Source organism: Pan troglodytes, chromosome 6, assembly GCF_028858775.2.
Source record: "Pan troglodytes isolate AG18354 chromosome 6, NHGRI_mPanTro3-v2.0_pri, whole genome shotgun sequence".
NCBI classification, from domain to species: domain Eukaryota; kingdom Metazoa; phylum Chordata; class Mammalia; order Primates; family Hominidae; genus Pan; species Pan troglodytes.
Genome location: NC_072404.2, coordinates 55,737,799 through 55,752,560, shown reverse-complemented (window position 1 = coordinate 55,752,560; position 14,762 = coordinate 55,737,799). Strand labels below are relative to the sequence as shown.

The following is a 14,762-nucleotide window of genomic DNA, read 5'->3' as shown; positions in this document are numbered from 1 at the left end:
AGGTTTTTAATCCTCTGCTGAAATTTCCAATTTTGTCCTATAGTCTTTGAATATAGATTTATTTTATATCTGGGTCTGATTATTCCATCATTAGGAGACTGTGATTCTGAACCTATTGTTGTTTCTGCTCCATTGTATTTGTGTAGCCTCAGATCAGCTCTGCACCTTGAATGCAGCCCAGTGGGGCTACAAACACATATAGGGAGGTTACCCGCCTTTGTATACCCAGACTCTAAATTTTGCTCCATTTTTTCCATGAAATGTCAAAAAGTGCTATTCAACTTCTCAGCATGCTATTCCAATAGGAAATGTACTCAGGGAAAAATGCTCAGAATGCCAGACTAAACTCTAATTTGGGCTTTTCCAGCCATTGGTCTGGTAGGTTTTCCTAAGTATTTAGTTCTCCACTGGCTTCAGGAAGAACTGTCTATTCTGCCCAGATTTTCCAGTTGCCCTTGGCAGGAGGATTGTTCTAAATTGCCTAATCTTCCAGTTCCGGAATGGGAAGTTCGTAGCCTTAAGAGAAAATACTTTTTGGTTTTAATTTATTTTTTAAAAAGCCTTTCTCCAAGCCAGCGCAGAGGAGCCTCTAGAGTGTTTCCATTAAAAAAAGAAATCTGAATCTAAGATATTTACTTACTGTTAGTCCATATTTCTCGATATGTGGTTTCATAATCATTACATTTACTTTTAGAAATGACAAAGCAGAAATGTATTATCACAGTCAATTCCGTGGGATATTATATTATAGATGCTACTTCAGGGTACAGCAGTGTCCATCTTTCATTAAATAAGAGAAGTAAAAGTTACATATTTGAGTGAGCCTCAAGGATTATATTTTAAATAACTCAAAATATTTAAAGCATTTTAAGTATTTTTAATGACGTATATACATTTTATTTATCTTGCTTAATCTACTTTCAAAAGCTAAAATATTTCAAAGGATTATCTTAAATGTGACTCTACCTGGAAGTGCAAAACTCAGTTTAATAAATACTTTATTTTATAAATCAGGTCAATACACATACCCATCCAACGATACATACAAATTCGGCCTAATTATTTAAATTCAACTCCACATAAAATTAAGGTATTACAAAACATTTTTCTGGTAAATATATATATAAATGGAATAAAAACTAAGATATAAATTATATGTGTTAAATTTAAACATGAGGATAAAATATTTTTCAGATGAGCGCTAAATTAAATTATTCATTTATTAGAATCTTCAAAATGTTCAATAGTCTCATATTCCAATGTATTATGTTATAAACACTTTAAATAGATCTTGTGCTTTATAAATATTTATCGATTCTAGGCTACGTGTTTTACAAATATTCACTCATTTAATCCTCTTAGTGGTTGATACCACTCTCCCCATGTTACTGATGAGCAATCTGAGTTACAGAGAGGTAGGTAACGTGTACCTGATAAATAACCAGTAAGTGGTAGAACTGGGATTAGAATCAGACCTCCAAAGGCCAAAGTCTTTACTGCCAAGTTACATTAAAGCAAATAAATTGCAAACGTTTATTGAGAATACTTATGATATAAATGTTAAAAGGATGCTCTGGCCTTTGTTTCTAGAGACTATGTTTCTATAGCTATGGAGTAAGGCTCAGGCCAGGGATGGGAACAACTCACCTATGCCTTTTAACTCCTATCATCTCTGCTGGAAACCAGACCCATCCTCCAGCCAGCATGTTCTCACCCTGGTTTCCTGAAAGCATCATGGGCATTCCCTTTTGATCAGTTTGCTCTCCTCTTTTCCCCTCACTTGAGTTCCCTTTGGTATCTTCAACACTAAGCACAGTGTTCTCCATCTGTCAGATATGCAGGAAAGGCGGTGACTGATGATTTATTAGTGGTTACAGTTGTTAGGTAAAATTGATGTTGTTTAATAAATTTGTACAGGACATGAACACTTACTGGAAAACTTTCACCAAATAATTTATAAAAGCATATCATTGTTCTCAGTCTATAGAAACTGTCAGAAATTCATAAATGTAATAAGTACAACATTTTAGTACATTTCCCCTATAACAGTCTATTAGAAATGAAGACAAAAAGCTATAATTTTACATTCATTAGGTACCTTGTAAAGCATCACACAGACTTGGTAAATGATGTTATTTAAAATGACTTTTTTTTTTAAGTTTTCAAATACTGAGTTAATGGAATAAGTATTTAAAATTATTTTAAACATTAATTCAAATTATAAATAGTAAATAACACAATTAAATACATAGGTGTTTTATTCATGCTATATTTATAGCTATGTGCAAATAGTTGTGAACTTTATGTAGCCATATTGACATAGACAAATGAGAATAGCAAACTCGGCCAAGCAGAGTCTCTCTCTGTTCCCCTACATCCTTCACTGCTTAGGTCCAACTTTCTGTGGACTTAAGTATGACTTAAAAGGAATTTCTGGCCAACAATGCAGTCCTTCTCTTGTCTTTTGTTTGTTTTGTTTTGTTTTAATCAGACCCTTGCTTATATTTATATCCACCTTTCCTATCACAGCAAATTGAGAGAGTAACTGTTTAACCATTTGTATAGATGCATGCATGTATAGAAAGATGAGCTTCCAGCTGGAAAATTTACATCATTCTGAGGAATAAATTTAAAGGAAAATTATCTCATCCAAATACCACTTTTATTATTTTCATTTTTCCTTAAGAAAAGGATTCATCGTGTATTAAAATGTTTGAGTTTTTTAGTCATACTTCTTAATATTTTAAATGTTTCAGACAAACCTCTGTTTTGCTCTATATTGCTCTGTTCCATTTTGCTTCCATATCCAAATTAATGTCTCCTTTTATTTTCTCTCCTGGTTATTATAATAACATGATTTGTCCTCTGAAGTGTAGGTATGCTGTTTATTGTACCAAAAAAAACACCATTATGTTTATTTTAAAGACATTTACTTTCTTGGCTTCAATAGAAGGCACAATTTTGAATCTCACTTCAGTGTTATTTGTAACAAATATTTTAAGGTATCAGTTGGCCATAATTAATCTAAAACCTACAAAAACGTATATAGAACATAATGATTTTTGTATCAAGCTCCTTTATTGCACTGATGCCTATCTTAAAATGAAAATCTTTTTCTTGAGAGAAAACAGTCAGAGCAGGTGGGAGCAGTAGATAGACCTGGCCGGTGGCAGCTGAGCCCCCTGGGGATGAGTGGGACTACCTCTGTCCACCCACAACCTTCACCATTGCTGTTATTGTTTGGAGTGGGGACAATCTTTGTTTTTGTTTTAAGAAATAGCATACACCTTGAAACTACAGATTTAACATTATGTAACATGGGTAGATTATTTTTATAATTAATCTATATTAAATTAAATTGGGGTTTGTGAGGATTTTTTATTTAATCCTCACAATAAACCAGGGTATACTGCAGAGTATAACTAGCCCAAGCAGGCACTTAGTTTTTTATGTCATTGGAACATACAATGGTAACTTCATAATTTTATCACTAGCTAGCTACTATGTATCAGAAAATGGCAAAATTTTGCTTAAAAGTATAAATCGTAATACTGATGTAAGTTTATGACTTTAATGCAAAAGTTCAAAATGGCATGTGATGCCATCGCTTTTTTTATTAGTTTAAGGATATCTGCTGGTATCCTTGACTCAGAGCTTCATGGGTCCAAAGACCATATATGACTCTATCACCCAGGTCTAAATTGCAGTTGACACACAGAATGCAATGAATAAATCGATTCAGTAAGACTCACAGCTGCTCCCCAGGGAAGAATATTTGGAAGCAGGTAGAGCTATCCATTCCAGTCCTGACTGTGCCCCATGTAGGATAGCTTTGGAACCAGACAGATTTGGCCTCAGTTCCATCACTGATTTTTTTTTTTTTTTTTTTAAACAGAGTCTTGCTCTGTCACCCAGGCTGGAGTGCAGTGACGCGATCTCGGCTCAAGCAACCTCCACCCGCTGGGTTTAAGGGATTCTCCTGCCTTAGCCTCCCGAGTAGATTACAGGCATGTGCCACCATGCCCAGGTAATTTTTTTGTATTTTTAGTAGAGATGGGGTTTCACATGTTGGTCAGATTGGCCTCAAACTCCTGATCCACCTGCCTCAGCCTCCCAAAGTGCTGGGATTATAGGCGTGAGCCACCACGCCCAGCCCATCACTGAAATTTGGATAAGTTACCCACCATATGTTGACTTCTTCATCAATATAGCAGAGTTGATAAAATGAATAAATCAGATAAAAGAATATGAAATTTGAAATTGTAGTGTTTGCCATATAATCATCACCTAATAAATGGCAATTTACTTCTCTTGGCTCCAGAAAAACTGGGTCACAATATTTGGTTATATTTTGTAAATTTCAATATGAGAATCATACCTGAACAACCTGGTGCTTCAATACTATTTTTAAAAAGAGATCTCTAGATTTAGGAATCAAAATATAGCATAAGCATTTAGACTAGGGAGGCTACAACATTTTTGTGACGAGCTACTATTTACTTTGACAAGTATCAAGATTGATATTCTAGAATTAGGGATCAGTGTTGCTATTCATTATCTTATTTATGGGGAGTGGGGTAAAAGACCATTTTGGAAATTTCTGTCTAATTTCTAGAGGTCCCTGACCTAAACACAAATGATAAGACTTCAAATCACGGGCTCTGATATAAAGCAGATTTGGATTCTTAACTCAGCCTCTCATTCACTAGACTGAATCTTAAGGCAGTTTTTAAATTTCCCTGAGCCTATATTTACCTTTCTGCAACAAAGGGGATAGCATTACCCACAATTTGGGAGAACTGTGAGGTTAAATGTGATAATAAGTGAAGGAAACCTAGCATAACTTTTGGCCGATGATATACATTCACCGACTGCTTAAGAATGGCTTTTTAAAACTATGAAACTACTTGGTAATATAAAGAACATTAATAGTTTCATAGGTGTATATTACTTACTGGATACTTTTCACTTTTTTCCATTATAAGAATTATATGCTTAGGAAAAGAATAAACCCTGAAAACTAATAGAAATGAAAATAGAATTGTATTTATTTGACAATGTAAATATAAAAGTAAAGGGAATGGAAAAATGAAATCTTTCCATAAAATGTGTTTGGAAACAGTTCTTTCTAAAACATAAATTACAGAAATTCAAATAATAGAAAATATTAATCATTAAATAAAATGATCATTAAATATTAATCATCTAAATACACTTTAATGTATATGTTGGTCTTAATATAATTAGATACCAAATAAAATTGAGAAATATTTCTACTTGCTGAAAATTGAATTAAAAACTAAAGTCGCAATATTTGCAATTGTGTTTAGTCATCAGGCTGTATTCATAATATACTAAATTGACTTTAGGTACATACTTTGATTGCTTTTGATAATTCTGTGCCTATATAATAGGTCAGCCAGAGGTTTTATGTACTTTTCTGAACTTTAAAGGAAAGAGTTAAACAGTATGCATGTCTTAAATCATAAACTGCTCATGGGCCAAGCACTGAGAGCACATTTTCATTTAAGTTTTCTAATTCTATTGAAACTTTGGCTGAATACTTTTCAGGGTGATTGTCAGTGTCACTTAATATTCAGTGGGATTTGTTCATTTAAAAATTAGCCATTGGATTTAGTTTCTAAATTTTTGTGTTAAGGCTAGAATAGCAGGTGCTTTGCAAAATTTAAAGTGAAATTTGACACTACAGTAAAATTTCAACAACCATCACTTTTAAATAGTTATAATTCAGGTTATGGAAGCTACTATATTTCTGTACAAATGACTCAGCTCATTATTGTATCAGGTCACTAGATACCTACTGAGGTGTTTAATTATATTATGTAGAAAGATTAAAACATGCAGAAATGATCAATATCACAAATGAAAGTCTAAGAAAATTGTTTTCCAAAAATTAGAAATAAGAAAGTAAACAAATATCAAAACTGTAAACTTGACTTTCTTTATCATAAAGGGCCAGTGTCTCTTCAATACAATCAACTTTCTTCAGCATCAAAAATTTCACACTAAAAGCAATTTTTTTCTGACTTGCACCAGAAATGGCCAATAGCTGTCAGAGTTCATCCGAAAACTACCATGGGGTATTTGGGGTATTTGATGTGTCTCTGGGTTCTGTGACTTAGATATTTGATACTTGCAAGTTGACAGAGAAATCAAAAGACAACTGGGTTGGCAAACAGTAATGGGAGTTTTTAGTTGCTCTTTAATACATACATTGTCCTTAAACAAGAATAGCAAATAACTCTGAACTAATAGATGGAATACAATTCAACAAGCCTTTAACGTATATACAGATATTGGGTGATGTTTTGGGAATTGAATATCTCACAGCCCAAACTAAAGGGATTTGTAAATAATAGAAGAAGCAGGCATAAAATTAACTATTATGCAAACTATGGTATGATTCCTAAATGATATGTTAAAATTAGTACTATTACTGGGACATAGAGTGACAATTCTTCCAATAAGAACTACAGAAGCCTTACCAGCAATGGCACTTGAACTGGACATTGAAAATGGCTAATACTCAACATGCTGCAAAGGACACTCAGGGCAGGATCTGAGATAGTAAAGACCATGTTTAGAGTATAGTCTGTGGTACCCAGGGCCCAGAAGTCTCACCAGCCACAGGGGCCTGGGTCATGGTGTTGTCCATGATCTAATTGTGAAGACACCAGTCTTCCATGTTGAGGAGTTTGGATGTTATTTTGTGTGTGATTGCGATCCTCAAAGAATTCAGTTGAAAACTAAATCTACATTTAGAAAACTAAAATAATAGACTGAAGAAGTTGGTGTGAAGTGAGGATATGACATAAGTAGGCTGTTTAATCTGTGCTACGGAGCAATGAGAACCTGATCTTTGGAAGTTGCAGCTGAAATGTGAAAAATATGTACTGTAAAAATGCACTTATTCCTGAATAAGTAAATTGTTCTCTCTTAATCTGATTCTTCAGAATAGTTACTGACTGTATCAACCATCAGATGCTACTAGTGAGGAAAAAAAATATAGTAGGTAAGTAGGTTCAGTAAGACAGTTACAAATTATGTTGGCCAAAGAAGCATGTATGTTTTTACCAATGGTGCTTATTTGTACATCTGATACTCTTCATAATAACATTATGTTGGGGAAAAATATGATATTAAAAATAACAATGAAAAGTAGGATTGATCTCTTGCCCATTGAAGCAAATTTAGCAAATTGTTAATATTTTTAAAATCATAGTTTATGTCTGTAATTTTGTTTTCTACATGTTTAAATAGTCCACATTTAAAATAATGGATTTAGTTTCCAACAATGCTTGTTTGAAACAGTGTATATTTTGTAAGTTTCAGATAATGTATACATTTAAAAACCGATTTCACTGCTTAAAAACAAAAATTAAACATCTGAATTTTATGATTTTTTAGGACTTTTAACCTTATATAAATGCAACATTTATGTTGGAGAAGTAGGGAGGAAAGTTTATTAAACATATTATTGATGTTACGAACTTAAAACTGTATGAGAGTTCTTCTTAGCATGTTTTACTGCACAAAGCAGGTGATGAAATTCTAAGTATCAAAAGATTAAAAGTATTATAATCAAACCTAAATTAGTTTCAAGGCTTACAGACCCCTTGATGTCAAGGACACTGTGCCTCTCCATCTGCACTAGCTGCAACATTATAGCAGGACTAGCCTGGACTGGAGTGCATCTAATACTTCTTGCATGCAGGGATGAAATACAAGTTTTTGAAATGACTTTTCTCAAGACTTCTGGGAAATGTCAATAAAAAGTATTGTTAATCCACCCAACAAGTAAATATCCTATCACTGAAAGGATGAATTTAACTTGAAAACCTCTAAGACATCAGATAATTTCCAGAACCATTCTATTGCTTACATAAGTAGCTTTATACTTTCAGATCTAAATGTGGGTTGAAAATTTGAAATAAATTCATTAATACATTTGTAAGCACGATTTAGTTTATTAACTTGAACAAATCATTTAACAATTATTAGGTACTTATAGAGCAGGCCTATTTGAATTTTAGTGATTATGGCTTTTCCAGAACTTCTATACTTGAATTCTGAGGCCCCCTTTTCTGTGCTATCTCCAAACCATATTATTTTGAAATTCAGTAACTTATACTTTCCTTTTTTATTGGGCAGTTATTCAGGTTATTTATTGAATAGAACAGTTTGTTGTTGACAATCTCAGCAAAGAGTTCTCTGACAACAGAGGGGAGGAAAATAGAATGTCAATCTGAGATAGCTATGTATTTGTGAAAGTCTAACTGCAAGAAGAAGTTGATCTTGGACAAAAATGCAAATAATGCCATTATTATTAATGAGTATATGCAGTGTCAAAAATCCAAGTTCTTCCATGTGTTTGGTTTATGCATTATTTCTATGAGGAGAGAGGAATGAGGGGATTGAAATCAGAGATGGGGAGGGGAATTACTTTGGTGTAATAACAGCCATTGAGCTTTAGCTCTTAGGAGTGTGTGCTGGTGACCCTGCAGGTCAAACTAAGTTTAGAGCAAGTGAGTCAGTTAACTTCCCAAGATGATACTGGGTTCATTCTCTCTATATGCAACAAAATACTAGGTTTTCTGAAATTCTCACAGCTTTGAAAACACCATTGCAATTATTTCAGAGCTCATCATCCATTCTGGTAGGAATTATTATTAAGGGAAACAGGAAGACTTTGAGCTGCATGGACTGAGTCCCTAACTGCATCATGCCTGATGGAGAGAGAAGAGGTTACTAATGGCCCACCTACCCATGGGGGCTAGGGCCATTTATTAGCAAAACGACAACTTTAAATAACTGTGTCTCAAACAATCCATCCTTGAATAAAGGAGGGATGGCCAATGTCTACCAGTCTTTAATACAAAGGTTAAATTTTGGAAAGCTGATTACACCTGAGAACAATTAGCTAATAATTCCCCTGAGTATTTTCATGAAATCTATGTACTGGTAGTTCCTTTGGCTCAAGGTGTTCTTTATGAACAAGATAAAAATTAAATGACTATATGTAGTGTTTTGATGACTCAGTCAGTGGCATCTTTATACTTACTAAGGTTCACAATAGTTTAATTTTTCAATTATGATAGATGTTTCCATTTTTCTTGAATGTTATTCAGTCTTTAATGATTGAATTATTTTTTATATAATGATTTTTTCATGTTCTCCATCTTCTCATTAGGAAGGCTTTCTAATCTCCATTTGCTGGTCTCTAGTTTGGCTCCTAATACAATACATTATGATTTCATATACTTCTTATGCCAGAGACCAAAAGTCCAAGAAGGCAAGAAATCAAGCCTTACTCCCTTGTTGTCAATGCTTTGTACTTAATAGGTTCTTAATGCAAAATTTTAGAATAAACAAAAATATGAAAAATACCTTTAGAGGCTTCAAATAATGGTTATATATATTTTAATCGTTTAAAGACATAAATAGTGATTATAGTTTTGCTTTTTTTATCCTACACCTATTAAGACTCCAATTACCTCTTTCGTCAACACACCGCATGCTGATATGATTGATAAAGGTAGAACTATTTTCTATTATGCATTAATTAGATTAGCAGGACTTTGCAGTGGCTTTTTATGTTCTCTGTTCAAATGAAGAGAAAAGAAGTTGGTTTGGAATTATAACTGTAGGAAAGTTGTGGAATGCACTTGGTCTTCAGCTTTGTTTTAACAAAATAACTGCTTTCTCACTCTGCTTGTGAAGGGTGGCTAATTCAAGGTTATCAGTCAAGATTTTACTGTGTAGTTTATGGAGGATAGATGACTCAAGTCTGATGACAAATATGATTCCACTGAACTGACAGCTGAGTTATCTGTAGCACATTTAGATTTCAGGTATATAAACTTGTTTAGGAGTTTGATTTTCCTTAACTATCCTAGGAGAATCGAAGGACTCCTCCCCTATTTTGGTGTCTGCTTCAGCTTGATGGAACAGTAATGCAAATTTTCCAGCCTACTTTATTCCTCAGTTTAGGGAATGAATTAAAGTTATGCTTAGAAGAGAAAATAATGTAAATAAGAATGAAATATATGTATGTGCTTACCTATGGTGTACAATACAGGAGCTTAGGGGAAAGAACTGAGAAAGTGTGAGTTAGTGATCTTTACACCTGCATTTCACAAGTGACTGAGAATGAAGCAGATAAAAGCCATATATTATTATAAAAAGGAAATATATTTATGTGAAGTAGACATCAACATTAGAGATATGTCTGTAATTAAATAGAATTTAAACAGGGTTTCAGTGGAAATTGGTCCTAATATCTTATGATCCATTCATGCGTGACTCTGCCCTGTGAAAATGTGCAGGGGGAACATTCCTGGGTGATGGAATCAGAACTGAAAAAGATATGCAGGTACACGGTGAGGACGGTTGACAACACAGCATTTTTAATCTGCATCTATAGAAAACACTTATATAAGCTCTCTAATGGAGGGATTATAGAAATACATTTGATATATAATAGTGTACTTTTGTGTACTTACTGTGAAAATAGCACATTTATTTAGAGAAGGATTTTATGCCCAAAGTTCTTGTTGATGTTTTGAAATATATCCATTTCCTTCTGTTGTAGTAACTGTTATCAAGAAAAGGAAAAGTACCAACAATTTTCCATTATTCCTCATCAAAAGTCTTCTTTGACTGATACTTCCTAGAGTCATCTAGAATGTTCACATCAGTAAAATGTTCTAGAAAAAGTCAGAGTTTGTGTTCTGGGAAGCGTCTACATTTGCCTGCATTCATGTCTCGTGCACATGGCCTGCCGCTCGATTCTCCATGTGCCTTCCTCATAAGTACAGTGGCATATGGTGCACTCGTCAGTCTTCACTTCTCTGCCAGCAGGGATCACCGCGGTTTCTGCAAAGCAGTTTGGACCTGAAATGCAGAAAAATGTTTTATACTATTATGTGTGCATAAATATATAATATATATAATTAGGTATTAAGCATTACAGTATATATGTGTGTGTGTGCGTGTGTGTGTGTGTGTGTGTATTTGTTTGTTTGTTTGTTTTTGAGACAGAGTCTTGCTCTATCACCCAGGCTGGAGTGCAGTGGCACGATCTCGGCTCACTGCAACTTCTGCCTCCCGGATTCAGGCAATTCTTCTGCCTCAGCCTTTCAAGTAGCTAGGATTACAGGGGCATGCCACTATACCCAGCTAGTTTTTGTATTTTTTGTAGAAATGGGGTTTAACAGTGTTGGCCAGGCTGGTCTTGAACTCCTGACCTCAAGTGATCCACCCACCTTGGCTTCTCAAAGTGCTCAGATTACAGGCATGAGCCACTGCACCCGGCCAATGGTACATATTTTATTCAGTTTCTTTTATGAAGGGCAGTGACAAAGTTATAATTTCAGTAATAATGAAATACTCTACTTTTGTTCTGAAAAGAAACCAGTGCCATTTAATTTTTTTTTTTTTTTTTTTTTTTTTTTTTTTTTTTTTTTTTTTTGAGACAGAGTCTTGCTCTGTCGCCAGGCTGGAGTGCAGTGGCACGATCTCGGCTTACTGCAACCTCTACCTCCTGGGTTCAAGTGATTCTCCTGCCGCAGCCTCCAGAATAGCTGGGACTATAGGAGCGTGCCACCACACCCAGCTAATTTTTGTATTTTTAGTAGAGATTGGGTTTCACCATGTTGGCCAGGATGGTCTCAATCTCTTGACCTCGTGATCTGCCCGCCTTGGCCTCCCAAAGTGCTGGGATTACAGGTGTAAGCCACCGTACCCAGCCCATTTAAAATTTTTATAAGAGACAACACTGTGACTTTCATTAACTATTCCATTTTGGGGCTAAAATCTGCAGCCATTTCGTTTAATTAATTCTAAATACTCACAGAAAAAGCATAACTAAGACCTTCAAAGAACCAGTCTTCTTCAGGACACTTTCAGCAGAGATATCTTAAAACAAGCAAACTGCTTGAAGTGACATAAATTCAGTGTACCTTCCAGGCCTCCGAGGGCAGCTTTTCAAACTTTCCCATACATTACAATGGCCTGGAGGGCTGTCGAAAACACTGTTTGCAGAGTTTGTGACTCACTAGGTTTGGGTTGGGGCCTGAGAATTTGCTTTGATAAGTTCTCAGGTGATGTGGATGCTGCTTGTTTGGGGATACACTTTGAGAAGCACCATCTTAGTGTGTTGCAGGAGTCTGTCTTTCACAATTTTCCATGAGAATTGAGGATCTCTGTAATTCTCATAATCAATTCTATATCAGCTATAATATATCAGCCAACAAATGTGTCACATCTGCACTTTATGTTAAGATCAAGGACATGGAGAGATGAGTATCAGAAAGAGTTCCAACGTTAGTTAAAACACATTTTTTTAAAAAGATTAATGGCTTTGTGTTATGGTTCATACCTGTAGATCTCATTCAGCTATGAGCAACTGCTCTACCTCTATACCTCCCTCCAAAATTCAAACACTGGTAATTACTGCATCCTAAATAAAGGCCCTCAACTTTTATCTTCAACAGTTTGCAAAATTCTCATTCTCCTCCTTTCTTTGCTTCTAATATCTTTGATAATGTGCTCACAACCAAAATGTGTTTAATTATAGTGTGTGAAGTCATCAAAGAGATGAAAAAGGTCCATCTGCAAAATTTTAAAAAATAAATTAATCCAGAAAACTCCAGAATAACAACTGGCCTTTGAATAATTCTAAGTACAATAGCTCATGTTCTGTGGTGGTGGTTTTCGAGTTCGCCCAGGAGGTGGAGGGCCCCCGCTTCTGGATGCCCAGCTCTGCACATGGCTGCCTGCTTGCATGTGCCCCCTTCTCCCTCCCTGAACTCTGTTTTCTTTTTTGTTTGTTTTGTGTTTGAGACAGTGTATTGCTCTGTCACCCAGGCTGGAGTGCAGTGGCATGATCATGGCTCACTGTAGCTGCTTCAATCTCCTGGGCTCAAGGGACCCTCCCACCTTAGCCTCCTGAGTAGCTCTGATCAGAGGAGCACACCACCACACCTGAGTAACTTAAAAAAAAAACATCTTTGGAGATATGAGGTCTTTCTATGTTGCCCAGGCTGGTCTCAAACTCCTGGGCTCAAGAGATCCTCCCGCCTTGACCTCCCAAAGTGCTGGGATTATAGGAATGAGTTGCCGCACCCAGCCCTGGACTTTCTTTTCTTCTTGTCCCCTGTTCAGACACTGCCCTAAGGTTCTGCCCTTGAACTCTTTCTCTTTCAGAGAACCCAACAATCATTCATCTGGCAATGTCTCCCAAATTTTAGTTCCAATTGTACTTTCTCGCTTGAGCTCCAGTCTTGTGTTTCCAGGAGGCCAGTATCTGCATTACCTGAAAACACCAGATTTATGATGTCTGAGCCCAGTGTCACATATCCATTAGCTCTGGTGAATTGTAAGACTAAATTCAAGACCCCTCCCCACCCAGTGGCCCCAAAAGGATATTCTAGTCCTCTCTGCACTCCACCACACCCCACACAACTGGCCTCCACAGTTTGCTGCCTCCCTTGCTCTGCAGTGCATTTTCCTTAGTCCATAAGGCCAACAGTGCCACAGTGACCATTCGGATGGTGCCTATGTTTAAAATTTCCCTAATTAGTCACATTTGGCTCGAGCTGTCTTTGGCATGCCTTCTTTTCTGTATCATCTTTTTTTGCAGAGGTAAATTTGAAAATACAATCTGCTTTTATTTCACCCTAATATCTGTCATAGTGCTTTGCACAGAGAAGCCACACCATAACTGCCCACAAGACCTGTATCCTTAGATACAGATACTGACAGGTCTCATCTCCAGACAAATCTGGATTAAAAATCTGGTACTTAATAGTTATGTGATCTTGGACTGATTAAATTAATTATTGTGTGCCTTAATGGGAATAATAAGACCTCACAGGGCCTCATGAGGGCTAAACTGGATAATTATATTTCACCTATCCTGTTGTTCTACAAATGCTAGCAAAAGTCTTTACCTGAATTAATCTTTCTATGTCAGGGCAACAGTCACTTGTAATGAGTTTTTATCATTCTAAGGTTAACTCTTCATTTTGCATTTTACTGTAGAATGTAAAATCTTTATTTTTCAGTCTTTTGCAACACATTGAAGTCTTTATTCTTTTTGATGTTCAAATTGTCCAAAATTTGGCTAATGGGAGATCTGGACTTCAAGCTAGCTCTCATGTCTTTTTGACACACTCCTTTAATCACTAAAAGCTTCTTTCATTTCTAAACTAAGAAGATATCTTCAGCTGATCTTGCCCATATCTGTAATTAACCTTCTCTCTTCCTTTTGGTGGAGAATATATTTAGAACAAAGACCTGGCTATCACGTGTAGTATACTGACTGGGGTGGCCCTTCTAGGCCTTCTTGGTGGGCACAGATAGGAACACATAAAAACACACATACACATACATTTTTAAAAATTATAAATTCATAATATTAATTATAATTCAAAAATTTTCCTCTTAGATTTGTGTTATGTGTGGCTTTTCTCATACAATGAAACACTTTAACATATTTACTTATTTTGCTTATCCTGTTGTATTTAGATTTTAATTATATGTCTCATTTTACACTAAGACCTGTAAACCAAAAATAAACTTCTAAGTCCCTCACCAATTGAATGGACCCCTCCCTGTGGACAAGGGCATTCCAAAGTTAACCTGAAAACCTGTCTCAGGTCATGATGAAATGTAGGCATTGGACATGCCTCATTATAACCTCCTCCTTTTGGAATTCAGGCACAGCTGACCAGCTTTAC

The 14,762-nt window shown here is 35.6% G+C and overlaps 1 protein-coding gene and 1 long non-coding RNA gene across 4 annotated transcripts in view; one reads left to right on the top strand and one right to left on the bottom strand.

The window, feature by feature from the left end:
• Positions 1-981: 981 nt before the first annotated feature.
• Positions 982-14,762, bottom strand: part of VWC2 (von Willebrand factor C domain containing 2) — a 148,421-nt gene continuing 134,640 nt past the window's right edge. The window contains exons 3-4 of one of the 3 annotated variants that reach the window (XR_001719267.4): positions 10,524-10,914; positions 982-1,826 (exon numbers count right to left, since the gene is read on the bottom strand). Coding sequence is in view for 2 of the 3 variants with exons in the window: in XM_009442801.5 (XP_009441076.1) it covers positions 10,763-10,914 (152 nt within the window). In the remaining variant the exon portion in view is untranslated. Of the gene's footprint in view, positions 1,827-6,203; positions 10,915-14,762 lie in introns of those variants that run through there. The other 2 variants (XM_009442801.5, XM_009442788.5) reach the window with 2 other exon arrangements.
• The window catches only part of LOC129144557 (uncharacterized), a 77,269-nt gene continuing 66,402 nt past the window's right edge, over positions 3,896-14,762 (top strand). Inside the window, exon 1 of the long non-coding RNA XR_008548982.2 lies at positions 3,896-4,027. This is a non-coding gene — a long non-coding RNA (uncharacterized LOC129144557). The remainder of the gene's footprint in view (positions 4,028-14,762) is intronic.